The sequence below is a fragment of the Hyposmocoma kahamanoa genome, unplaced genomic scaffold (genome assembly GCF_003589595.1).
Source record: "Hyposmocoma kahamanoa isolate Upper Pololo Valley unplaced genomic scaffold, ASM358959v1 180, whole genome shotgun sequence".
Lineage (NCBI taxonomy): Eukaryota > Metazoa > Arthropoda > Insecta > Lepidoptera > Cosmopterigidae > Hyposmocoma > Hyposmocoma kahamanoa.
Genome location: NW_020653711.1, coordinates 2,915,829 through 2,941,417, shown reverse-complemented (window position 1 = coordinate 2,941,417; position 25,589 = coordinate 2,915,829). Strand labels below are relative to the sequence as shown.

Sequence of the window (25,589 nt, the reverse complement as noted above, 5' to 3'; positions counted from 1 at the left end):
CTTGACATGAGTCCCTGACCCCGGCCGATTGTGCCATTGTTGGGGAACACCGCCACCCCCTCCAATTTTTAAATAAAATTCGAAATTAATCTTTTAAGTCATGGGAGAGGTGAGTTTATAAAATAATTAGAGAGATAATAATAATAATAATAAGACGGCATCAATCGCATGCCTTCACCTTAGTATGCAAAAGTTAGGTTGTGTGTTGCAAGTTCAGCCCACACTACCCCTATCATCACTGATTAAGGTGTATTGCGGAATTCCCCATATACGTTTTATAATAAACTCGAATTCGGTGGTAATTAGCAAGACGAAACGGTTAAATGATCAACGGTCGCGGTGAACCCACGGCCTCTGTTATTGTGCCATGCGAATAATAATAATGTTTCAAAATAAAGAATTCTCTCTACTATAAGTACCAGACCAACGGAATTCACTTCGGGGCACCCAGAACACCAAAAAAAAATCCCGAATTGGTCCTACTGGGAATCGAACCCGAGACTTCCTTTTTCAACGCCCATCGGGCATAAAGATTGGCCGACGACGTCGTGAAATATAATCTCCGGTCTGTACTCTGTAGTACTAAAAAAACCTCAAAAGTTCGTGGAATTACATCTGTTTGCCAAAGTTTATCGAAATCGGTTACTGGAAAGTGCGCGAAACCGGATTCATCCCCTAATTTGCCAAAATTTAAGTCGGACCGCTACTGAGGCACCATCTTTTCAACAAAAAAAAAACAACAAAATCGGGTCACAAAGTTAATCTCGTAACATACTTACAAAAACAAAACATACAGTCAAATTAAGAAGTTTTTAACCGACTCCTTTTCATGGAGTCGGTTAAAAACGTGAGATACATGTTTTCTGGCTTATGACTAGTTATGACTTAGCAAACCAAAACAATATAATTCTTACTTAGAAGACCTCTCGACAATTGATTGCTTGTGGGTCTTTAGCGAATTCCCCAGGTACTTCTATTCTCCTATTCTTTCGAAACGCGCCTTCATAATCATGAATAGAGATTACTAAATACTGCTTATAAATTTTACTTTACTTACTTACCGTTTTACGTAAGCGTGCTCATAAAAGCACTGTTCACATAGACACGTTTTAGTTTAAAGCTTACAAAATACTTTACAAACCGTTTAAGCTCATAGACTTTTTGTTAAAAAAAGCTTGCAACATTTTGTTGACAGCGAAAAGCGAGAGTGGGCCACTAAGGCTCAACTCACACTGGCGCAGAGTCGAAGCATCGCGTCGCGTCCTGTTTTTCAACTACAACGCCTGGCGACGCGCGTCGACGCGCGACGACCCTCGCATTAGTGCGCCGGGATCACAGTGTGGTCGGCGTCTGAAGCGTCACTGCGCTCAAGTAACGTCGTTCCTCTTTCCAAGAAAACGAGAATCATCAAAATGGATTCACAATCGCCCTAAGTATAGGGTAACAGACCTCCTCCTTTTTTGAAGTCGGTTAAAAATGAAATTATTGCGTATTGTACTGAGCAACGCTTAGAACTCAAAACCGACCTCAAAAGTCTTCATCCCCTAGTTTGCCGCCCTTAAAGGTGGAAAATATTTTTTTCAAATTTAAATGGGACTACTACTGAGGTACCCTCTTTCCAACAAAAAAGAATCTTCAAAATCGGTTTACAAACGCCGTATGAGTTATCGCGTAACATACATACAAAAAATACAGTCAAATTAACCACCTTCTCCTTTTTTTGAAGTCGGTTAAAAATTATAAACATGCTTGTGTGCTTATATTCAAAAGTAAACTTTTCAAAGTGCTTTTCGTTTAAACGCCCCTCTAGTCACGAATAATCCTTTTCCGCACATTACTTCTACCTACACCACCTCGTGAAGCTACTCTTGCCTTTGATCATTAGTTGCCAAAGTGCTAACACGCTGTATCTAACTGAATGATTGTTTCTAGTCTTTGCTCCCCAATGTCCCCACTCGCATTGATGACCGCTGAAGAAGAAAGTCTACTAACAAAATTATAATGGTCATACCCAATAAGGAAATCAGGATACTCCCTAGAAAATCCCTTGACAACTTTAGAAAGGTAAGTAGGCTTATTATACTAAACACAAACTAGGATGATCCCTGAGACGTTTCATTTGATGTTTGTCATATGGATGAGGTACACTCGATAGATTTTTAGTGTATATGATTTTTTAAGCAATATTATTGAAGGCATAAAACACACAACTGTTATTTAAAATGAAATTTCAATCGATATTTTAGTCAATTTATAAAAACATTTACCATATTATTAATTTATAATCTATAGGTCTCAAAAAAGTAATAACACTAGCCTATCAATTCATTGCCATTGATTAAATTCATACTTTAAGAATGAATACACGCACTGTACATTTTTTCATAAAACTATCGAAAACTTTTTATCCATCTTCAACCATCTCTAGCAAATGCAGTGTAATTGAATGAAGTACCCTTTATTTATTTATTAAACTTTATTGACCACAACACAGAATGATACAAAAGGCGGACTTAATGCTAAAAGCATTCTGTACCAATCAACCTTTGAGGAAAACGAAATTCACGAATGCGGCAAATTAAACAAAATATTAAATATATAAAAATAATTTAATAATAACACAAATGTAATAGTATATAATCAAATATATAACGAACAAACCTAACATATACATATTATCTGTATACATAATACATATATTTATATATGATACATACAATAACAGAAGAAAATAATGATGATTATCGCTGTGACGAGATCTTCTAATGGAGTCTGGGAAAGCATTCCAGAGACGTGTTGAATGGAGAGTGAAGGACTCAGACATGAAGCCAGAATGAAAGAAAGTTATAAAGAGTACAAGAGAGTTAATGGATCGAAGGGGGCGGTCATGAGAGTCGCACAGATACTGAAATTTACATTTCCAGTATTCTGGATAGTGAGGATTGAAAAGAATGGAGTGCAACGTGCAGAGTAGTCAGTCTCTTTTGCCTGAGTAGTAGGATAGGAAGCTATTTAAGTTGAGCTGTGAAAATCGCAAATGTCACCTTCTGAATTCGCAAATTTGCGAATTCAGAAGATGAAACGAATAGCAGAAGGCGGTCAAGCTTATATATTAGATCTTTATTAAGATCAGGTAACAGACATAATACACGTTGCCGTAAAATTAATTTGTGTTTTTCCGCTCATTTCTCACAAATAAACATTGATTTGGTGTTATTTCTACTTTAATTTAATGTATTACTTAAACAAAAGCTCATTTAAAAGCGAGGCTTATAAAAATAATTTATGAAATACGTAAATTAGTACAAATTGGTACAAGGTTATATTTTGTAGATTTTTATTAACTGTCACAGGGGACATTATTTTTAGCATAGGTTACTTTAGTTTCTTTTTTTTTCAATCCGGACACGGGCAGAATTGTCCTCAGCGGGACAGAAGCCAAAACACGAAAAAGAAATTTGTTTCTTTTTTTTGTACGATTACGTATTCAAACTCATCTTAGATCAGGTACTTATCTTAGAGGATGGAAAAATACTCTAACGTGCTAATAGACTCCCAAGCACATAATTCGAGCCACCTTATATTTTTAGTCTAAAAGAGCTAAAGAATACAAAAAACCTGATAACATCGAAGAAAAAGTTTTCCCCGGTTCGTACAAATTGAAATTTTCTACAAGGACTTATGGAAATTACGTTCCAAATAAATCCAAAATGTACAATAATACAGTACCAGTAGAGCTCCTGTGAGAGAGGAAAGGTACAACCAAAATCATTTTGAATATTTTGACGATTAATGTCAAAATTTAATATTTTTAACAAAACCACATGTAGCTTGTTGTCGTAAAGAAGAGGCTGAGACTGTCTCACAATGTTGCCATGATAAAAATTATTTATTTTAATGTTGCTGCTGCCAACAGTTAAAATTATTTATAAATCATGTGACGGCTACGAAAGCCTATCAAGGGCATGGCCTGCGTGCTCTTCTCATGATTAGTTTTTGTTTGCCTAGTCTATCCCTTGTCTAATATTGAATTTGTAATAGATACTTGAAAACTGAGGATACTTACATTTAGACTAAGGTTTATAATCGTAGCAGACTACTATTGCATTCTTTTTACGATACTAAGTGACGGAACGAACAAATTTGTGCGCCCGGTAGTAAGCGACACGCCTGTCATTTGGCATTTGCAAGTTGATCTGTCCCATGTGCCTATAATTTCACCAGCACCCTTGCCCTTCAATACCGAAACGCAGTAGTACTCACATTAATTGTTTGGCTGTAGACATAGGTACGGTGGCAGTACTTCCCTCGATGAACTCTTTCACAAGGAGCTCTACTGCTACTAATCAGCTTTCCGTTTTATCAATTTACAGCAAAACTATTGGACAACACAAATCAACCCAGATACGCCACCATGGTATGTTTGGGAAAACAATGTGACAATAGGCCGAAGTCGTGTAAGTAAATAATTTGGGAAAGCTAGGAGTAATTTCAGCAAAATATGACGTAATGTATTATTAAGAGTGTAATTTTTAATGACATTAAAAATTTGTCAAAATAATTATAACTTTTTTATAAAATAAAAACCTCAAAAGTTCGTGGAATCACATCTATTATTTTGCCAAGTTTTATTGAAATCGGTTACCGGAAAGTGCGCGAATCCGAATTCATCTCTAGTTTGCCACCTTTAGAGGTGGAATATTTTCTTCAAATTGAAATGGGTTCACAAAAATGAAAATCGCTTCACAATTGCAAATAAAATTAAGTCAAATCGAGAACCTCCTCTTTTTTTGAAGTCGACAACCACACCAATTACGTGGTCTAAATCTAGAAAATTCACCGCACTCTGAGTGCTAGAGCAACAAAATTTACTCCGGGCACTACCCACGATACTCAAACCAGGACCAATTTAGTACCAAACTTCGTTTCCCAAATTGGCCCTGCCGGGAAACAAGCCCGGGACATCTTCATCTACACCCTCAGTGCTAACCGCTGGACCAGCGAGATCGTCAAAATTGTATTGCCATATAGTAAATTGTAATTTTTCTTTTTTGAATTTTTTCCGTAATTTTACCTCAATAGCTTAATTTGCTGACATTTTTTCGAAACAAATCGTTATACTCATTGACCTACCAATCCAGTTTTACGATGGCCATTTTGAAACACCATTTTTGGCCGTAATGATTAAGGTATTTTTTTTTAATTTCTATATATTTTTTTCAATGGCGGATGAAAATACAGAAACACTTTAGATTCACCGTGTGGTTCTAGGATACTACAGTTCTAAAATACGGGTTACTGAATGTCTTTAGAAAGTCTTCATGTGCATTATATAAAAGTGTATATCAGTTTCTTCACTGCTTTCATTCAGTAAAATTCACTTACATTCTTAAAATTCAGGCGAACCTTAATCAAAAGAAGCAACTCGTCGCCGCTCCACTATGTGAAAACGAAGACTTCAAAAAGAATTTCAGAGAATATCTGCTGACTTCTACCTTACACGGACTGCGGTATATGGGGGAAAAGAAGTTAACTTGGTTTGAAAGGTGCGTCAATTTAAACAATTTCAGTAAGCCTTTAATTTGTTCGTAATCATCTATATAATACCTAGATAAGTAGTAAGTACTGTACAAAGCACTGTATAACCGATTTGCATCACAATAATATACTATAATTTCATACAGGCAGCTTCCAATAACTTTGATGGTGTAGTAACATTATACTGTGGTTGGCGTCATTCAAGTTGGATAAAATTCGAATACTATTTTTAGATAGAAGAGTAGAAGTCTGTATAATATACTATATAATAAGCACAATCACGTCTGCGATACATTTTGGCAGTCGCTGCACAAATTTCGTATTAGTATTATATTAAACTTTCATTCATTATTTTTCCACCATCTAGTTTGATGCTGTCCGAGACCCTTCTTCACTTGTATTTATTGTTTTTGTTTGTATTACTTTGGGTCGTATTCTAGAACTCTACTCAATGCTCAAGTCAGGATTTGAGTATGGTTTAAAGCACTCGATATCATACACAAGTCCCTTCCATTAGGGTCGTATTTCCAGTGCTTGAAATCATACTCAGACTTGACTTGAGCATTGAGTAGAGTTCTGGAATACGACGACACTTTTTCTTTTTTTTAAATTTAAGTTGCTTTTTTAAAATTCTGTATAATTTACATTTTACGTTGTTTTTGCAAGCTGTGTTCACTCATGAGTAGTTGTGCAATTTAGATAACATCTTCACCAAATTGAATTTATAGTATGTTACATTGTAATAACTGTAAATGAACCAAAAGTCGGAGTTACGTAGATCATAAGTGACACCACTCTGTAGCTCATCATAAGTGGTATCAATTATGACCTATGTACATAAGCTCCGACTTCTTTGCTAGTGTAAATAATGCTAATCATAAAATTTTTCAGGTCGTTATTATTGATAACGACAAAATACACAACACAAAGATATATTCATTTTTTATTAAGATACTCCACTCTAGTTTGTTATAATCTTTGTGATTATTGACACAAAGATACATTTCTAAAATCAGACTGGACGCGATCGTGACTACCTAACTACGTCGTGACTATACTAACTGACCTACAGAGCGAGTCAGCAGATCTTAGGGATTTCTCAGTCTTTTTTTAATATTTAACAACATCACATACGTTGCTCTGATCCCAAAGTAAGTAACTAACGCACTTGTTTATGGAAATCGGAAACAACGACGGTACCACAAACACCCAGACCCGAGACAATATAGAAAAATTAGTTTTCTGCATTGTCCCAGCCGGGGATCGAACCCGGGACCTCAGAGATGGCGACACCATGAAAACCGGTGTGCAAACCACTCGACCACGGAGGTCGTCTATGTGTAATAACAAAACTAGTAGTAGGCACAAATAACAAACTAGTGGACTATTATCACAAAAGAATATATGAATAACAATAATACAAATAATCTTCAGGTTTTTTTGGCTAGCTGCATTCGGCAGTTCCTTAATCTGCGCAACATTTTTCATCTTCAACGTCTACACCAAATGGCGGTCGTCGCCGATGATCGTCACCGTCAACCCTGAAAACATGGCGTTATCTAACTTGCCGTTCCCCGCTCTCACCATTTGTAACGTCAATCAGGCGAAAAAATCGGTTGCGGAACGATATTGGACATCCGGGTACGTTTTTTTTTTTTTGGTATATATCTATCGAGTTCCCAAATTGTCGTGATTGCGACACTTTGAAAATCCTAAAACCTAAAATCGCATGTTATTTTTTCAAACAAACCCAGATTGTTGATAGAACAACTGGAACTTGTAAAAGCCCGAAACACAAACACACGCGAATTGAGACTTGAAAATCATTGACTTACAAATAAATGGACGACGGGTCTAATACAAAAACCACGAAAAAAATGTACCAAGTCAACCTATTTAAATGTAGTGACATATAAAGGAATATGAAAAAGCTAAAACGTTGAATTTAAATTGTAATGTCATCGCAGTACTGTATAATTTTGCTTGCTTCGCTGTCAGTCGAACAAACGAAGACTAAAGCGTGAATGACGCTCTGTATAAGATTTTAACGCCCTATAAGTTCGGATACTTTTTAGCGCGGTCCCGACGTCCATATAATTGTAAGTCAATGTTGAAAATAGTCATTTTTGAGACAAGTGCGGAAAGCTAGTCATTATTCACGAGACTCGGGCTTCCTGGCCCGAGCCAGAGGCGAGGGTCAAGACTCGAGACAAGTGAAATTGACAAATTCACTTGTCTCGAATTGACATATCAAACGACATTTTTTAATACTACATTGAAAGTAAAATAAAACACTATTTTAAAAAAAACTCATTTTATTTCTTTGTCTGATAAAAATTCAGTGTACAGTGGCGCGGCGCGCAGCGGTCTCGCGTAATGCTCACCTCTGGTCATTGTTAATACTCAATCAGCCATCTTTATGGAAAATATTTTGGTATTTTTAAATGTAACCCCCTGTTTTATAAAACACCTATGCAATTTAAACAAATAAGATGTTTGTAAGTAAGTATAAGTTTCAATGACGAATGACTTACATTAAACTTAAATAAATACACAACCTCTAGTTGCTATGTTTAAGAATTGAAACAACGTCAAATAAAAAAAATGGAAATGTAAAAAGCACTAGTGCGAAAAATCCAACTTTCAGCACGATATATACTACGTAAAATACCACGTTTTGAGCAACTGTATTAAAAAAATAGTTTCATTTCCAATAAATATCTACATACAGATTTTTATTTTAAAACACCAAATCTTTGATTCCCTTAACAATACGAGTATATGTGTGGGTAATACAATAATAGTTGCATATGAGTTTTACTATTTATACCCAATTTAACTTTGAAACAAAAACTGAATGGTTTTTAATTTGTGAAAATAAGGCATTTTACAGGAATATTATATATAAAATATATTTATAAAATAACATGAGTAGTAACTCAGATAGCGAGATCGGATGAGACAAAAATAAACATTAAATAGTATGTAGATCACAGTTTCCGTTTCAGTCCCTACCGCTTCCCAGTGGACGTTGAATAGTTTTAGGGGGCTGCGGCTGGTGAGGGCCTCGGAAGCAATTGGGGACGTTGATGCTGTCCAGGAGGTGCTACAGCATTTGTAAAAAAAAACCTGAATTATCTATATAAACTACATACATACATATATTGTTCTTTCGTTGTGATTTTTTTCTGTTAGATTAATATAAAAAATAACAAGTTTTCAGTTATTTTTTGAGGTGGTGGTGAGTTGAAATTATTTTATCTTGCCTAAGTGGGAGGTGAGCCAAAAAGTTTGGGAACCTATGACATAGATGAAACTGATATCGCGATCGTAGCATACACATTGAAGGTTACCAGTAACCCTTACCAAGAGATCGCGCGATCACAGTATACTTACCACTATTTCCTACGATACAGCATCAGAAGCCTAGCACATAATTACCACACAAGTCATAGCAGTAGTATCCTTAAAATGGCTGCTAGTAAACTATACGTAAGATTACGCAAACAATGTTTCGCACACAACATCCAATTTATTAAATTGTAGGAATTCAATAGACAAGAAGCTGCTGCTTAGTCTCTGCTCAACGGAGGACGAAGGCGAGATATTTGAAAACAATGTCACCGCTGAAGCTGCTGACTGGGATTATACTCGCTCTTTCCTTATAAATGTAAGTATCTTACATTAGTAGCAGTTCCAAGGAGGTGCTGTCACCTCGTTTATTTCTGCCGCCAAGCAGTAATGTCAGCATTACTGTGTTTCGGTCTTGAAGGGTAAGAGTGCTGGTAAAATTACAGGCACATGAGACTTGTCAGGGTAACGGGCGCAGTGACTGTGCCCCTCAGATCTTGGCGATTTAAAGCTCTGAGTGGCACTGCAAATGTTATGGACAGGCGTGTAGCTTACCATCGCGTACCACTTGTTCGTCCCGTCATGCGTCTTCAGTCTATTAGAAAAATATATTAGAAGTCTACAAGAATCATTCCCTGGAAACTCCAGTAAATTAGGAATGCACATTACGGTTCGATTTTTATGAAAATCAATTCAAGTATATACGATCTAGCTATTTCTTGTATCGATTCATTTCAATGCGATTTGTAAGTATAAATCTATTGAACATTAAGGTGAATTGTATCGTTTGTATCGTATTTATATTTCAAACAAGACATAGTCTCTTTCTGAATCCCTATTTTATATTGGCGTGCAAGAAAAGCAGTTTGTTAACATCTAAGTACAGTAAGCATTGGTTCACACGGCACTGTCCTGCGCGTTTTTTAACGTATTCAATTATAAACGAATGGACAGCGGAGGTTGACATGATATATTTTCATGCGTTTAATAGACGGATAGCCGCAGTATTCATACAACAATCGCCTTGAGAACACGTCTGTGATGGATCCACACTTTGTTGCTCATTTATATTGGCAAAGAAGACACGAACGGCTTTGCTGCCGGAAGAACACAAGGTATTGGGTACAAACACATTTGAAAAATTCTACGAAAATCTGAGAAAAAAAACGGGCTTTTGTTCCACTAAAGATATAAACAAATCACTGTCCACAGAAGATTCGCCGGGCATTTTGTATTAATAAAAGTATTCGTGCCCTCCGTTCAAAAGATACTTCAATACTAGACGCCGCTTGTTCGGTGACTATTCGATAAAAAACTGATGACGCATTAATACTATGCGCCACTGCACACCGAATATGTTAAAGTTCATTCGATTTGTTTGACAAGTCCGTTGCGTATTCGATAAACGTATAGAGCTGTGTGCCTTATTTTTGCAGGACAAACAATGTGTGAACGGTTCTATTCGATCGATTCAAAGCAAAAAATCGTGCATCCCTACTATGAATATGGAAAATTTCACCTAGATGAAAAAAATCGTGAACTTTAGTATCTAATTTTTCTTTTTTTATAAAAAAAAGTGCGCATTTGCCACCTCCATCTCACCTAATGGAAAATGACAATGGAGCATACACACCTAAATAATGCCTTATTTACTTACGCATTGAAAATTGCCAGAGATATAGCGGTCAGGGAATAAGTCCGCAGGCAGGAAAATCCACTCCATAGCCGTTCGTCGTATAAATGTAGAAGCGTAACGCTTCGTGGAATATCCACAACTTATAGAAGTAGAATCTCGGTCTACGTGAAAACAAACGCAAATAATAAAGTATTCTGGTATCGACCCATCAACAGGACGTTTTCTTTTACTTCAAGGTAACGCAACCGTGTGCTGAGATGCTGGTTCTATGCTCATGGAATTCTAGGGAGGAGAAATGCCTGGATCTATTCAACGCACAATTAACAGACGAAGGACTTTGCTGTACCTTCAACACTGTACATCGGAACATGATGTTCTGGGACCCGTAATCATGGTTTTTTTATTACCTATACACAATATTAAAAATAATGTTCTTTTTAACAACTCAATTAATTTAAAATGCTGGAAGGCAAAGTGGTATCATGGTTGCATAGGCTTTGAAGGTAATCGCGGAGAAATTCATTGCACGATATTTAAGTATTTGCCTTTTTATTATTATTATTTATTAAATAGACGTACAAAAACAGTAAATAAATAATAACGCACACACTCAACATAGCCCCGCACTAGGGAAACCCTGTGTCGCGGGTGCCATGGACACACACTTAGACAACCACAAATTACACCCAAACTCACGAGAGAAACAATTGTAGGCCATACAAATATTTCTCCCGGCCCGGGAATCGAACCTGGGACCTCTTCGTGGCAGTCCGGTATGGTAACCGTTCGGCCACGGAGGCAGTTTAATTTACAGTTCATATTCATTCCTTAACAAAAGCTTATAAACATTATTGCTAGTTCTAGTCTACAATGTAAACCTAAGCATATGCATACAGCATGACCAATCATGAGTACTCACTGAGTATTTAGGTATAATAAAAGTGTAGTAACCTTAAATAAAATTACTATGATTATAACTATGAAAGAAAGTAACTGTAAAAACACCTAAAATTATAATCAAATATATCCATGTCTAAATCATCACCAGGATCAGCCATAAGGCCATTGTAGCCCCGACACATTTTTCACAAACTTTTTTTTATCGAAAGAAGCTTAGTTAATCATATTTCGGATCCCATATGTCACAACTGCTTTCTTCTGTTTTATTATCAACTAAAAAACAAGTTAAATTCGTATTTTTGAATGTCGAAAAACCAATTTACCATGTGTTCGAAATACGGCAAAACATCTATCTTGGGTCTTACTCCAACTTATAATTGAGCCTACTAAATTACATTAAGTATTACGTACAATAGAATCTGTAGCCTCTCACCATCTCGATACCTCCAATAACATTACGGCAAATTAATTTTTGGACCTGTTCTGTTTTTTGTTTCTTTTTTTACAAAATTCGTTTTTTGTGTTCTTTTTCGAATTCAGTTTTTTTTTTTCACAAAATTCGGGGAGCATAATATTAGTAAATAAATAAGGCTATTTACAAAATAACAGAAAATGACCAAAGAATAAAGTTGGCGAATTGTTCATTGGAGGAATCGATCTATTGATTCAACATCTATTTATTACGAGTTCCTTTCAGTAACAACGTAAACGACATGAATTTAACATTTCCACTTCCTGCCGTGGATTGGACTCCGGAAACGGGGTACCCAGCTGACTCGCCACCTAACGGCTTTCCGTGGAAACCAAAAGGCGTCGGTGTAAACCACGGCCTAACGCTAATCCTGGATGCTAATATAGCTGAATATTATTGCGCTTCAACGTATAGTACTGGGTTCAAGGTAAGAAATTGTATAAATACATATTTACGCCCAGATTGAAGTATATACACATTGCAAGATCATTATATTGTTTGGCTATGATCGAAGTAGGTACTATAGCGGTTTTCGAGTTTGCCGGAATCAGATCGATTCGTCTGTTTACTAACAAATAACGCAGATAATGACCTGACTGCCACGTTCGTTGTAACATAATAAACATGGCGAGTAAAAATTCGACTTAAAGGCCTGGTTGATAAATGGCCAATTAGCAAAATGGCTAATAGCTAAAATGAAGGTTTTCGCCGACTGACTAGTTCTAAAAATGTCTAACGCTACGTGATATTTTTGTTAGTTTAGTCAGTATATGTGATAATAATCTCATGACTATCGGAAGTGAAAATATTATACAATTGCTTTTGATTCTGCAAACACCAACGCACCAGGTTGAGTAAAGAAAATCTTTCATAGATTTCTCACAGGTGACGCTAAGGTAAAAGCTATTGAAACTAAAAACAAATCTGTAACGCATAGAGAAATTCATAAGGTCTGGTGACTCGACCGATTGGCATACAGACGCGGGTTTTAAGTCTCCTGTCAGATCGAAGAAATTTTTCTTTGTGTTCGATTTTTCAGCTAAACTTTACGATATTTACAAGAGCGCAAAATCAACCTCGAACCACTCGACAAACCAGTATTACTAGGAATTTAAAACAAATGAATAATTTATTTTTTTTTTTTTTTTATTTATTTATTTATATCAGGTAACAAAGACCCATGTATACATACCTTGTAGACTAACATACATAACAATATAAAAACAAAATACCCCTATTATATATACCTTAAAACAAACATACATACAATATAATAATAAAAACTAATCTACACGATTTCTCTTATCGGCGACGTGTGGCGCAATCTGGTGTCAGGTAACCGGCCGCGGAATCGCCGATATATGACACCCTTCGGCCAAAATTCCTCTTTCATGAAGGTCGAAAGATGTTCGGTCGGTATTCTCACCACAAAGGAATTGAAGTTCACGTTGCGGCGAGACTCCAACCGCTCGACCCTCAGGGTGTATTTGGTTTTATGCCTGATATACTCCACTATCTCCTCAGACTTCGTGGAGTAATGCAGCCGCGACAGGTACATCAACGTCGTCGGTACGGCCGGACGCAGCAGGAAGTTCGGTCCTGTCGGAGCTGTGCCACACTGGTTACGGCTGGTGGGCTTCCTCTTCACCACCTTTGTGATGAATAATTTTTTTTTATTTTTATTATGCATTAAATTTCAGGTAATAATAATGTAATATGTAGTGAATGTATTGTCTATAATATGGGTTTTTGCTGCCCGAAATAAATGAATTTTATTTTTATTTTATTTTATTTTTTATTATTTATTTATAATAAAAATTATTTTCGACCATTTTTTACAGTCTTCAAATAAGATCTAAAATAAAAAAGTCAAATAATCGACCAGTATTTTGAAAAACACTGCATTACTTTTGGAGTGGGTATGTGTTCTCTCGCACAAAAACTTTTCATAAATTAAAAAGTTGTTAATTGTGCATTCCTCGCCTTGTCCGGGTATGGTGAGAGAGCTATTGCTAAATTTTTGGTACAAAACACGATTTGACAACTGGCAACACTGAATTTCTCCTTCTTCTGCCCTCCGATTGGTCGTTGGATCCTTACCACCACGCTGCTCACCCCTCCACCAGTGTGGGGGTGCGGTGGCCGTTGTTCAAACTCGACACGCGGTTTCCCTCATTGCGTTGTTGAATTTCGTTGCGAATACACAATTAAGGGGAAATCCTGTCGGATTGCGTACCGATATGGATTCCGATACAACTGGCGGCACTGGCGAGTGCCGACGACGACGACGAGGCAGAGACCGACAAAGACGAAGGCGCAAATCTCGATCTCCCTCGTACTCCAGATCGAGATCTCCAAGTTACGACAGCTCTTTAGATCGCGCTAACTGGCGCCACAGTGAGTACTACAATTCGGATATTTCGGTTTTTGGTCAGTTATGCAAACAGGTTAGTGACCTAACGGTTTTTATGAATAATTTTATGCAACAAAATGTGCAAAATGTGGGGGTGTCGGAACAACAGACACGTGTGGTATCCGAGCCCAGTACCTCGCAAGTACCCGACACTGCACCTCAATTAGCCAGTGTGCCACAATCTTGTACACCAGTTGAGGGAAATGATGACGATTTTTCCTTCCAATCTCTACAAACTACACTGAAGGACACTGGTATAGGCAAAACTGACCATGAACGATTTGAGTTAATTAATTCTTTACAGCTTTTTGGGTCCCCTGATTGGCTCAACATAAATTTCATTGAAACTCAAAAGACTTATTTATCTAAACCTGGTTTTGTAGAATTGGAATCCAATGATGATCTGAAACCTTTCGATAAAAACAAATTTCTACCCTCTTGTGAACGTACTTTATCTGCATTGTCTAACGCTGTATTATTACAAAGAAATATTTTACAACAGAATGTTACTTCCTTACTTTCATGGGTACGAGAACTTCAGGTAATTAATTACGATGAATTTTCTAGCAAAGTTAAGGAATTATTTAACGAAAACATACAATAAAATTTCCAACGACATCATGCAGATTATTTGTGGGAAAAGGGCGTCAATAATAAATAATCGAAGAAATGAATTATTGAAGTCCGTTCAAAATAATTATACAGTAGAAAAATTCAAAAAGATACCCCCATCTTCTGAATTTTTATTTGAACCAGAACAATTTTCTAAATTGCTTGACAGAGAAGGTGGTCCATCGAAAGTGCTTGCTAAACCACAACCGGCAAAACGAAATTTGTCTTTTTCGTCTACATCTAAAGGTCAGATCAAATTCCCTTTGAAAAACCAATTCATACAACGCTTTCGTACACCCAACACAGAGCCTTCAGGGAGTTCAAAACCTAGGGGGTTGGCGGCGTCTCGTGGAAAACGAAAGCACGAGCCTAGAAGGTCTCGCGAGGGTCGTCACATCGATTCCAAGAGACGCCGCTATGATTGACTCACATCGCTTCGAAGCGGGTCGCCTACAACACTTTTATCACAGGTGGGTGGCTCTAAGAGCTCCACCAGTTATATTGAAAATGATTTCCAATCTTCGAATACCATTTATAAGAAAGCCCCCTCTATTGATACCAGATTTGGATACTTACCAAACACCAGACTCTCCCCAAATGGCTGCAGAAATTCGGGCAATGTTAGATTTAAAGGTCTTAGAACTAGCGGAAGTAAGTCCCAGTTTTGTGTCACCGATGTTTTTAATTCAAAAAGCAGACCTTTCCTTCCGACCGATTTTCAATTTGAAATATCTAAACAATTATATAACAATAAAGAAATTTTACCTTATATCTCATTTCGAGATTCCAAATTTTCTGCAACCGGGAGACTGGATGACGAAAGTCGATATGTCACAAGCGTATTTTCACGTAAACGTCACGCCACCTCACCGACGTTTTCTAAGATTAATATTCAGACATGTACTTTACCAAATGACCTGCCTTCCGTTCGGTATAGCATGTGCCCCGAGGTGTTTTGCAATGTTAACAAACTTTGTGGCGCAGAGACTGCGAGAGGCGGGTGTCCGTATTGTAGTTTATCTCGACGATTTTCTAATCGTCAATCAAGATCGATGTTTGCTTCAGCGGCAAACTTCTTTAATCATAGAATTTCTTCAGGCTCTAGGATGGATTCTCAATTTCAAAAAATCTATTACGAATCCCACACAAAACATCGAATTCTTAGGAATTCAATGGAATACCCTACAGAACGAAAAATATCTTCCTCCCAAGAAGATAGTAAAACTACAAAAGGAGTTTCAGCGACTTCTTTTGAAGAAGACCTGCTCTCTCAGCGAAGCGAGGTCCGTTCTGGGGCGATTAAATTTTGCCAATTACGTAGTGCCACAGGGTCGATTACATTGCCGCCACTTTCAACGTCACCTTCGCACGCTACGCAAGGGAAAGCATCCAAGGCAGCAATACATGTTGCCGAAGGACGTCCTGTTGGATCTACAGTGGTGGCGGCGTGCGGTAAGCGATTTTTCTATGATTCATTTACCACAGATTACTCACTACCTAGTAACCGATGCTTCCAATTACGGTTGGGGAGCCCTACTAAACGACACGTGCCTTGCCGGGACGTGGGAACCTTACCAACAAACTTGGCACAGCAACCTCAAGGAGCTAGTAGCGATCCAGAGAGCGATAGAATCAAATACAGAGGGCTTACGCGGGGCCAGTTTGCTGATTCAGTCAGACAATGTAACGGCTCTCGCGTACTTAAGGAACGAAGGGGGCACGAAGTCATCAAAATTAATGAGTCAAACCCGCCAGGTATGTCAACTAATTCAAGACTTACAGATTGTAGTTACTTATCAACATCTACCAGGACGTTTCAACTGTGTGGCCGATCGACTGTCTCGAGGCAAATCGATACCAGAGTGGCATCTCCTACCAGAAGCGACACACAAAATATTTCAAAAATTCGGTATACCTCAGGTGGATCTCTTCGCATCAGCGCGAGCCCACGTAGTTCCCCATTACGCGTCCCTAGACCCGAGGGACGAGGCCGCTCTATTCCACAATGCCTTCAGCAGGCGATGGGAGTACCAACTAGCTTGGGTGTTTCCTCCTCCATCACTCATGCCTCGGGTTTTGACTCACCTAAACAATTGCAGAGGCCAGTATATTGTAGTAGCCCCCCACTGGATAAAGTCGTTTTGGAGACCAGATCTACAGAACAGAGCCCTCAGCAGGCCAGTTCTAATACACGACCTACAGAGAACTCTAATAGACGTAACTACCAACCTACCGCTCCCCAAGGTAACCGATTTGATATTGAAAGCTTGGCTGATTGGAGCTGGGACACCTTACTGAAAAATTGGACCCCAGCAGAGAAGGCCGTATTGATGAACGGTTGGCGGAAATCTACTTTGATGTCATATAAACCGGCCTGGAATCGATGGGTAAAGTGGTGTTTAAAAAACGAAGTTTCCATTATTACACCGCAAGCAAAAGACCTCGCCAAGTTCCTCGCAGATCTTCATATTACAGAAAAGCTTGCCCCATCAACCATACAGTTACATAAATCTGTTGTTTCCACTATTTGCGAACCGCATTTGAATAAAAAATTAAGTCAAGACACATTTGTGCGGCGAGTGTTAAAATCTGTTTCAGTAGCACGCCCCATTAATAGGAAAGTCCCCATTTGGGACCCGCAACAGGTTGTACAATGGCTTCAAAACAATGTGCCGATTAATATTTCATTTTTCGAAGCGTGTCGGCGTTGTGCTACAATATTATTACTTACATCGGGAAGGAGAGTTCATGATTTAACATTGTTATCCATTTCACCAGGTCACATACAAGAGGATAATACTAACATTATTTTGTGGCCAATATTTGGTTCGAAAACAGACACCGCACAACACCAACAATCGGGATGGAAACTTAGACCTCATGATGTTCAAGCAATTTGCCCTGTGTACTGGGTAAAAAAGGTCATTGAACTATCGAAATCAAGAAGAGGCTCACTTCAACAACTATTCCTCACGACTCGAGGAACGCCGAAGCCTGCCTCCAGGACGGTCATTGGCGGTTGGGTAAGAACTGTTCTTAAATCTGCAGGTATAGACGCTACACCTGGCAGCAGTCGCTCTGCAGTTGCCTCTTACAACTGGTTATGTAACGTCCCATTAGACACCATACTCGAGAAAGGTAACTGGAGACGGGCTTCGACCTTCCATAAACATTACTGTAGAAAAATAAATAAGACTATTAGTGCTAATAATAACACATCAAATGTATCAAATTTATTTAATGCAATTTAGAATATTATTGAATTATTTACAAATGCATGCTAAATACGTAATTGTTGTCTATTTATCAAATTATACAATGTTTCTTACGGAATGTTAGTTTACTTACAAACTATAATACAAAGATTATCACTAAATAAATATCTTTCTTTTAAACAGTATGAAAACTTTAACGATTCACTTCATTTCTATCACATGACATTCACTTATTCACTGTAGCCCGTGTTCACTATTTAGCTTCTCACACCTCTCACCAGGTGGTAACAAACACTTCTCACCATACCCGGACAAGGCGAGGAATGCACAATGATAAGGTTTTACCTACCAATAAAACCGCCATTGTGCTCCGAGCCTTGTCCGGGCAATTTAAATTGCACCTGGTGAGAACAATGAGGGAAACCGCGTGTCGAGTTTGAACAACAGCCACCGCACCCCCACACTGGTGGAGGGGTGAGCAGCGTGGTGGTAAGGATCCAACGACCAATCGGAGGGCAGAAGAAGGAGAAATTCAGTGTTGCCAGTTGTCAAATCGTGTTTTGTACCAAAAATTTAGCAATAGCTCTCTCACCATACCCGGACAAGGCTCGGAGCACAATGGCGGTTTAATTGGTAGGTAAAACCTTATCAATAAACAAATTACTTTGTTGTTGTAGATACTTCTCCACAACCCGACCGAAACGCCGAAGATGGCCAACCTAGGCGAGATATACAGCCCCGGCATAGAAGCGCGAGTTGCTATTCAACCTCGGATTTTAGATGCTCAACCAGCTCTGAGATCTATAGATGTAAAGAAACGGTTGTGTGTGTTTTCTAGTGAACGAAATTTAGTGTTTTTCAGGTAAGAATATTTGGATGCAACTTTACGACATAGGAAGTATATTTTAATCTTATTCACGTAAGGCACGGGCCTTTGATATGAGAATTATGTTAATAAAGAAACGGTAAAAGAGATTCAATAATATATGCTCTTAATCTACGACCTATCTCTTTAAGTCTTAGGATAGGATGGAAAAAAGCTTTAAGTTCTCTTTGCTTACATGTCAACTTTTCAGTCTTTGTTGCTTTTTTATAAAAAAAAGTGCGCATTTAACTTTCATCTCACCTTAGACCCGTCGTCCATTTATTTGTAAGTCAATGATCTCACCCGATGGAATAGCATAGCATGCACGCTTAAGTACTGCCTATTCACTCTCGCTTTGAAAGCCCAAGTTATTGCATTTGGGGAATAAGTCTGCAGGCAGAGAATACTAGGTACTCCTTAGCCGTTCGCCATATAAATATGAAAGCGAAGCGTGTTTCGTGCGAGTCCTTGATGTACCTCAAAATAGGGGTGGAACCCCAGCCTTCGTCCAGTCCCCCGATGATGGAAAGAGGAAGGCGGAATTAAATCGTGCAATACCATCGCACACTGTCGATGATATCTCCTGTAGAACTACTGAAAACAGGGTGGTCTGCATTTATTTAATATTAGACGTAAATGGTTGAAGACCACCATCTTACTCACTTTTGGATATATCACGGAGAGTGTGCGATGGAATTACACGATTTAATTCCGCTTTCTCCTTTCCAGCACCGAGGGACTAGGCGTAGGATTGGGTTCCACCCCTGTGTTGTAGATATTCCAAAGATTCACACGAAGCGTTACGCTTCCACATTTATATGGCGAACGGCCATGGAGTGAAATTCCCTGCCTGTAGTCTTGTTCGCTCAACGTTATAACTCGGGCCTTTTCAAGGCGAGAGTGCATGGCATTATTTAGGTGTGTATGCTCCATCGTTGACCTCATCGTCACTTTCCATCAGGTGAGATCATGGTGAGATGGACATCAAATGCGCACTTGTAATTTAAAAAAAAACTCAGCCGTGGCCTTACGACCTGTAAAGAGCCAAAAATGTTGGTTTGTTTCAAAAAATAAATGATCGCGATTTAGTTAAGAAAACAACAGATTCATTTCCAATGTATTGTTTACGGCAAGATCACGTTTTAAGTAAACGTTTTAATGAAGCCATTTATTTTTAAGCTGCGGTGCCTAATGATTTGACCTACCGCCTCTCAAGCAAGGCCGTGGGTGAAAGTTTTTCGGAATTTATGTGCGAAATTTAATTTGAAATATACCATGAGCTTTTCGGTGAAGGAAAACGTCGTGATGAAAACTACACGTCGAAAAGGTTCACCACCCTCGGAAAACGTGACAAGTCCGACTTTCAAATGGCCTATTACTCGCCTGAGAGAAGACCCGTGCTCAGCAATGGGACGTATGAATGGGTTGATGATGATGAAACGTTTTAATATTTCAGAACTTACACATTAAGGAACTGTGAAATGGAGTGTGAAGCTCACGAGATGCTAGAAAACTGTAATTGTGTTCTTTATTATATGCCCAGTAAGTAAATTATAAAAAACACAAGTACATTATTTAAGTCTATGCATGGTTCTCTAACACTAGTTACATTATAGAAAACAGAACGACAAGAGTATGCGGAAAAGTTGACGTAAAATGCTACACAGATTTCTGGAGAAACAATAGTCAAGGTCAGTAACAATAACAAAAGAACCTAATATAAGTATTAAGAATGTAATTTGTTATTTGTTGTATAAATGCACTGTACACACTGTATACCTACAATACATAACACTTTGCGACTACAATACTAGACTTAAAACAAATGGAGAGCACAATATGCCTCATTTTAGTCCTTAAATACAAGTTAAACAAATAATACATCATTATTTGTTACATTCATTTAACAGCCTGTAGAAGAAACGTTTACAAAAGTTTGCATTATGTATGAGAAAAATATCTGCCACAGCGCATCAATCGGCAAAGGCGCAATGCCCCCGGGAGTGTGTTAAATAAATTATATAAGTATAACGAAAAAATAACGAACGTGACGGACAGCGTGTGCGCTGTGCTATTACGGAATCCGTCATCCAATCCGCTTAAGCGCTGGCCACACCGCGAACGAAGCTAAATTAACTCAGCTTAGTTCACGTAGCCGGGACATCTATTCATACTTTGGTTAACACCGCGGACTAAGCTAACTAAACTAACCCAACGATCGCTAAGCTACGTGAAATATATTGCTCTTCTGCCGCCTTTCACCCCCGCACGTATCCATATTGTAGCACATCACTACTTACTAAGTATTGTCTCAGCTTAGCTTTGCAAGCAACTACGTGAGCTGAGCTAAGGCTTAGCGGGTATAGTTGGTTGCATAAACTACGTGAACTAAGCTAAGTTAGCTTACCTTCGTTCACGGTGTGACCTGCGCTTTATTGTCGTGCCAATGAAAGTACATAGAATATGCATATTTCGATATAATAAATTTAATTTATATGCATTTGTGTTAACTACGTCGCACTTTACCTAATATAAAATACGCTCTTCTTTTAACATCAACGAATGATCTAGGTATTCAATAGCTACTTCATAAAAATAATATAAATAAAAAAACTATACAATCTTGACATCATTGTTAACGAAATGAAAGGGTATTTAATTTGGCAACATCAGTTTGTTATATAAAATTTAAATTAAATTTAAAAAAACCCCGACACAACAATGTACTCCTGAAAGTCAACAAAGTTACCATATCGACGCCTTACTTTCTCAAACACGTATCTTATAAAAAGTGATTATTTAGGAGATGGCAAAAATTTCTATTTATTTTAAATTTCTTATCAAGAGTGTTAAATTGGATGCATTACTTTAAGAATAAGTAATAACCAGTATGTGAATATGTGGGAAATGTGATGTGAAACCAGCCTGCAAATTTGTATATACAATGCATTTTTTGCATTTCAGTTACATTGTGCTTTAACTACGAGTTTGAGAAAGTAAGGCGACGATATGTAAGCTAACAACTGGTGTAGACCAATACAATAAAACCATACACGATAATTCCATTATAAGTAGTTCTTTCCTGGTTGCAGCATCAGATCTTTCAAATTATCTTTATTTCATACGTAAGCAAATTACACTCGAAATCGTGATATTAAATGAACTCTACTGCTCATTCGTAAGGCAAAGTCCGCTGAGAAGAATGAACAAGAAACTCTAGGGGTTGCTCTTTCAAATATGCATTTGAATACACTTAACATTTACAATATTTATTTCAAACATCTTACATTGAATAACCGGAATCTTAATATAGAAGCTTATATATTGCCTTGCTTTTTTTCCAATATCTATGATTGCCCCTTAGAGGAATTTGTAATTTTATTAAGAAGACTGTCAAGAATAGCTAGTTTATTTCTATTTCTTGTGTTAATGTTATATCTGTCACTATTTTTAATAAAAAAAATAATGCTATTCTTCTTAACGTAAATAACATTTTCGTAAATGTACTGTGACGCTAGTGTAAGAATGTTCATCTTAATCTCTATAAACTTATCTGTCAAAGACACTCTGGGGCCCAGATTGTAAATTGCCCTAACCCCACTGTCGCAGTGGTCCAGGTTACCACATATTGCGATGACATTGTAACATTTTTATAGTATACCAAATTTCAAATTGATGAGACAAGTGATAGTAACATAAATATTCATTTTATGACTGAGATTCCTGCACTAACTGGGAAAGTAGCTGATGGTCTTTTTTTTAATTCTTCAATTTAAAAAAAAACTTTTAGATCAGTCTTTCTGGCGTACAGATACACAGACAAACTTGTAACTTGTAACAAACTTGTAAGTTCCCTTTTTAAGCGTCTGAATTTTCCAATTTTTCTTGTGCAGCAGTTTGAAAATAGAAGACATCTTTAAAAACGGATCTATTTTTTTGGATCTAAATCGCGTATAGGTGTTTGTTTTTTGAAACAAACTAATATTCGGGTCCATTACATGTCTCATGGTCAGAAAAAATAAGGTGGTTTGCATTAATATTAGACATAACTGTTTGTTGACTTTAATATTCACCCGTGCCCGTGGGGCCCGAAATGTTGGTTTGTTTGAAAAAATCTTTCTTTAACTCTACAAATTAACTAATTGCAGAAGAACGCAATCGTATATGCGAAGAGTGCTCTCCTGCGTGTACGGAAATCTCCTACCAGGAACAGATGACTGCAGCACCGCTCAACAATAGACTTGTGAAGAAGATAGCACAAACGGTTGAGAGCAGGACTCCCGAATATTTTACGTAAATATCCTATTGTAATAACTAATGCTTATTATAATACTGTATTTACCGTAATATGTATAGAACCAACTAATATCTTCTTGTAGTGATGTAGAAAGAGAAGAAAAAAACATTTACAACTGTATTAGATTGCAAATGCATTGTGAAGACATAAGAGTAAATCCACTATTTTTGGTGACCTATTTTCGGCGTTTAAGCTTCAGTACAGTAATTAGAAAATACAAGCACCGCAATCCGTCCAAATTAACACTTATTATTATATATAACACTTCGATTTTCGAGTATTTGTGTACAGAAAGTATTCAAAAGCAAACTCTGTAACTGCAATTTAGACTGTAGTAATATCAAAATTTTACTAAACGTTTCAGCCAAAACATGCTTGTCGTACACTTCTACTTTGAAGACAACAAATTCATGAGATACACAAAAGGCGAAATATTCGGACTTACAGAGTTTCTTTGTAAGTATACGACAAAAAGTTTTTTTTATAATACCAAGTGATGGGATAACAAGAGACACGCCTGTCCATAACAGTTGCAGTGCCACTCAGAGCTCTATAAATCACAAAGGTCGGACGGGCACAGTCACTGCGCCCATCACCCTAATGCATAGTTGGCACGATCCACTTGCCTCTATTTTCACCAGCACCCTTACCCTTTCAAACCGAAACGCAGTAATGCGCACATTATTGCGTGGCGGCAGAACAGGTAAGGTGGCAGTACTTCTCTGGGCGAACTCTTTCACAGGAGCTTTACTATTACTTTTATTACCAGCCAATGGACACAAAGTAAATAATTTTTTTTTTTTAATAAATATTGGCTTTTAAAATCAATATGCAATATTTTTTGTTGTAATACCTGATTTTAAAAACCTGTCAAGTACCATTTTATTAAGACTGCTAACAGACTGACTGCATGTTTGCAGTTAATGCGTGTAGTCGTAATTAACTTCATGCAGGCTTCATGACACGTGATAATAACTTCACGCATTAACTGCATCCAGTCGAAACCGACTTCATGTAGCCAAGATCGACTACATGCAGTTAATGCGTAAAATCGTTATCGACTTAACGCAGTCGTGGCTGCATGAAGTTGATTACAACTTCACACATTAACTGCAAACATGCAGTCAATCTGTTCGCAACCTAAGAATGTATAGTGTATGACTATCTATCAAAAATATAATTAATTGGAACTTATTTACTAATAATGGAAGTAAATTACGATGCTGCTCCGCCAGTCCAAAGACGCTTACATCGGGAAAAAGCCTGCGCTTGCGTTGAATATTTTTTTCATGCAGTTAATTTCTCAACCATGAGAGTTTCGCATAAAATAAATAACACTAGCGCTACTAAAATCACAAATACCTCTATACTCGACACGTGTTTCGCCTCTACGGGGCGTCCAGTGGTTATTCATTGAGAGTGGGAAAATAAACTTTACATGAAAAGATTTCATCCTCACTGGGTTCGCGGAGTAGCAATGTACTTCCATTGTCATTAACAAGGATTTCTGCAAAGTAATGCCTGAATCTAAAACAACTTGTTCACGTTTATTGAAATTGTATTGTTTGTTGTAGGAAAGGTCGTGATTTGTGTATTAGGTATAATTTTCTAATTTTCTTTCAGCAAACACAGGCGGTCTGTTAGGGCTGTGCATGGGGTTTAGTATGATGAGCCTGATTGAGCTCCTATACTTCTGCACGCTCCGTGCAATATGCCTTGCGACGAGACGACGGCCTAAGCCTTTTACGCAGTAACTTTGTTCGCACCTATAGGTACTGACACAAGCTTCACGAAGTTGAAATGTTTTTCTTAGAGATAATGAACATTGTCAATAGGGACCTGGTGACCTGTAATACAGGCATGTTAACGTCTCAAGTAACACCAGATTAATACTCTGGCCACACAGAGGCGTCAGCCGCGCGTTTCAGTGTGGCAGGGTTCATATAAACTCGTACATTACAAAAATTCCCGTGCCCGGAACGCTTCCGCAGCCGCCGGTGTGGCCTGAGCATTAATGTTAAAGTCGGTACAACCTAAAATCCAATGGCTTTAGTTGATTCCGTATAAAAGTGACAGTGTTAAATCAATGACTTTGGAAAAAATATATAGTAAAATTGAGAATATACAATGAATAATAGATAGATAAACACTTTATTGCGCACACACAAGAACAAGAATAGTACAAAAACAACTTAAAAGTAATGTGGGCAAAGGCGGTCTTATCACTAAGAGCGATCTCTTCCAAACAGCCTTTGCGGTAGTGGAAAGCTAATCGGAGCGGGAGACGTAG

The 25,589-nt window shown here is 37.7% G+C and overlaps 2 protein-coding genes across 4 annotated transcripts; both read left to right on the top strand.

The window, feature by feature from the left end:
• Positions 1-1,307: 1,307 nt before the first annotated feature.
• Positions 1,308-23,824, top strand: LOC113226000 (pickpocket protein 28-like). The gene is made up of 13 exons (XM_026458500.1): positions 1,308-1,440; positions 1,933-2,064; positions 4,374-4,457; positions 5,401-5,546; positions 6,973-7,179; positions 9,085-9,208; positions 10,762-10,910; positions 12,123-12,324; positions 18,815-18,999; positions 20,459-20,544; positions 20,619-20,693; positions 23,151-23,295; positions 23,664-23,824. Exons 2-13 carry the CDS (start codon positions 2,002-2,004, stop codon positions 23,794-23,796), a joined length of 1,599 nt encoding a protein of 532 aa, XP_026314285.1. The 5' UTR covers positions 1,308-1,440; positions 1,933-2,001; the 3' UTR covers positions 23,797-23,824.
• LOC113225998 lies at positions 14,941-18,548 on the top strand. Of its 3 annotated transcripts, XM_026458499.1 has the most exons (3): positions 14,941-15,392; positions 16,252-16,372; positions 16,479-18,548. In XM_026458499.1, the coding sequence occupies exons 1-3, from the start codon at positions 15,340-15,342 to the stop codon at positions 18,171-18,173; spliced, it is 1,869 nt and encodes a 622-aa protein (XP_026314284.1). In that variant the 5' UTR covers positions 14,941-15,339; the 3' UTR covers positions 18,174-18,548. The 3 variants fall into 3 exon arrangements, with proteins under 3 accessions (XP_026314284.1, XP_026314283.1, XP_026314282.1); XM_026458498.1 differs by having other exon boundaries at positions 16,244-18,547; XM_026458497.1 differs by having other exon boundaries at positions 15,263-15,834; positions 16,019-18,547.
• Positions 23,825-25,589: the final 1,765 nt, after the last annotated feature.

Excerpts from the sequence above, each read along its gene's own strand:
- LOC113226000 (XM_026458500.1), top strand. The coding sequence starts at position 2,002 with ATGGTCATACCCAATAAGGAAATCAGGATACTCCCTAGAAAATCCCTT. Across the intron at positions 2,065-4,373 it reads CCCTTGACAACTTTAGAAAG|CAAAACTATTGGACAACACA; the intron begins GTAAGTAGGCTT and ends ATCAATTTACAG. Across the intron at positions 20,545-20,618 it reads TGTTCTTTATTATATGCCCA|AAAACAGAACGACAAGAGTA; the intron begins GTAAGTAAATTA and ends GTTACATTATAG.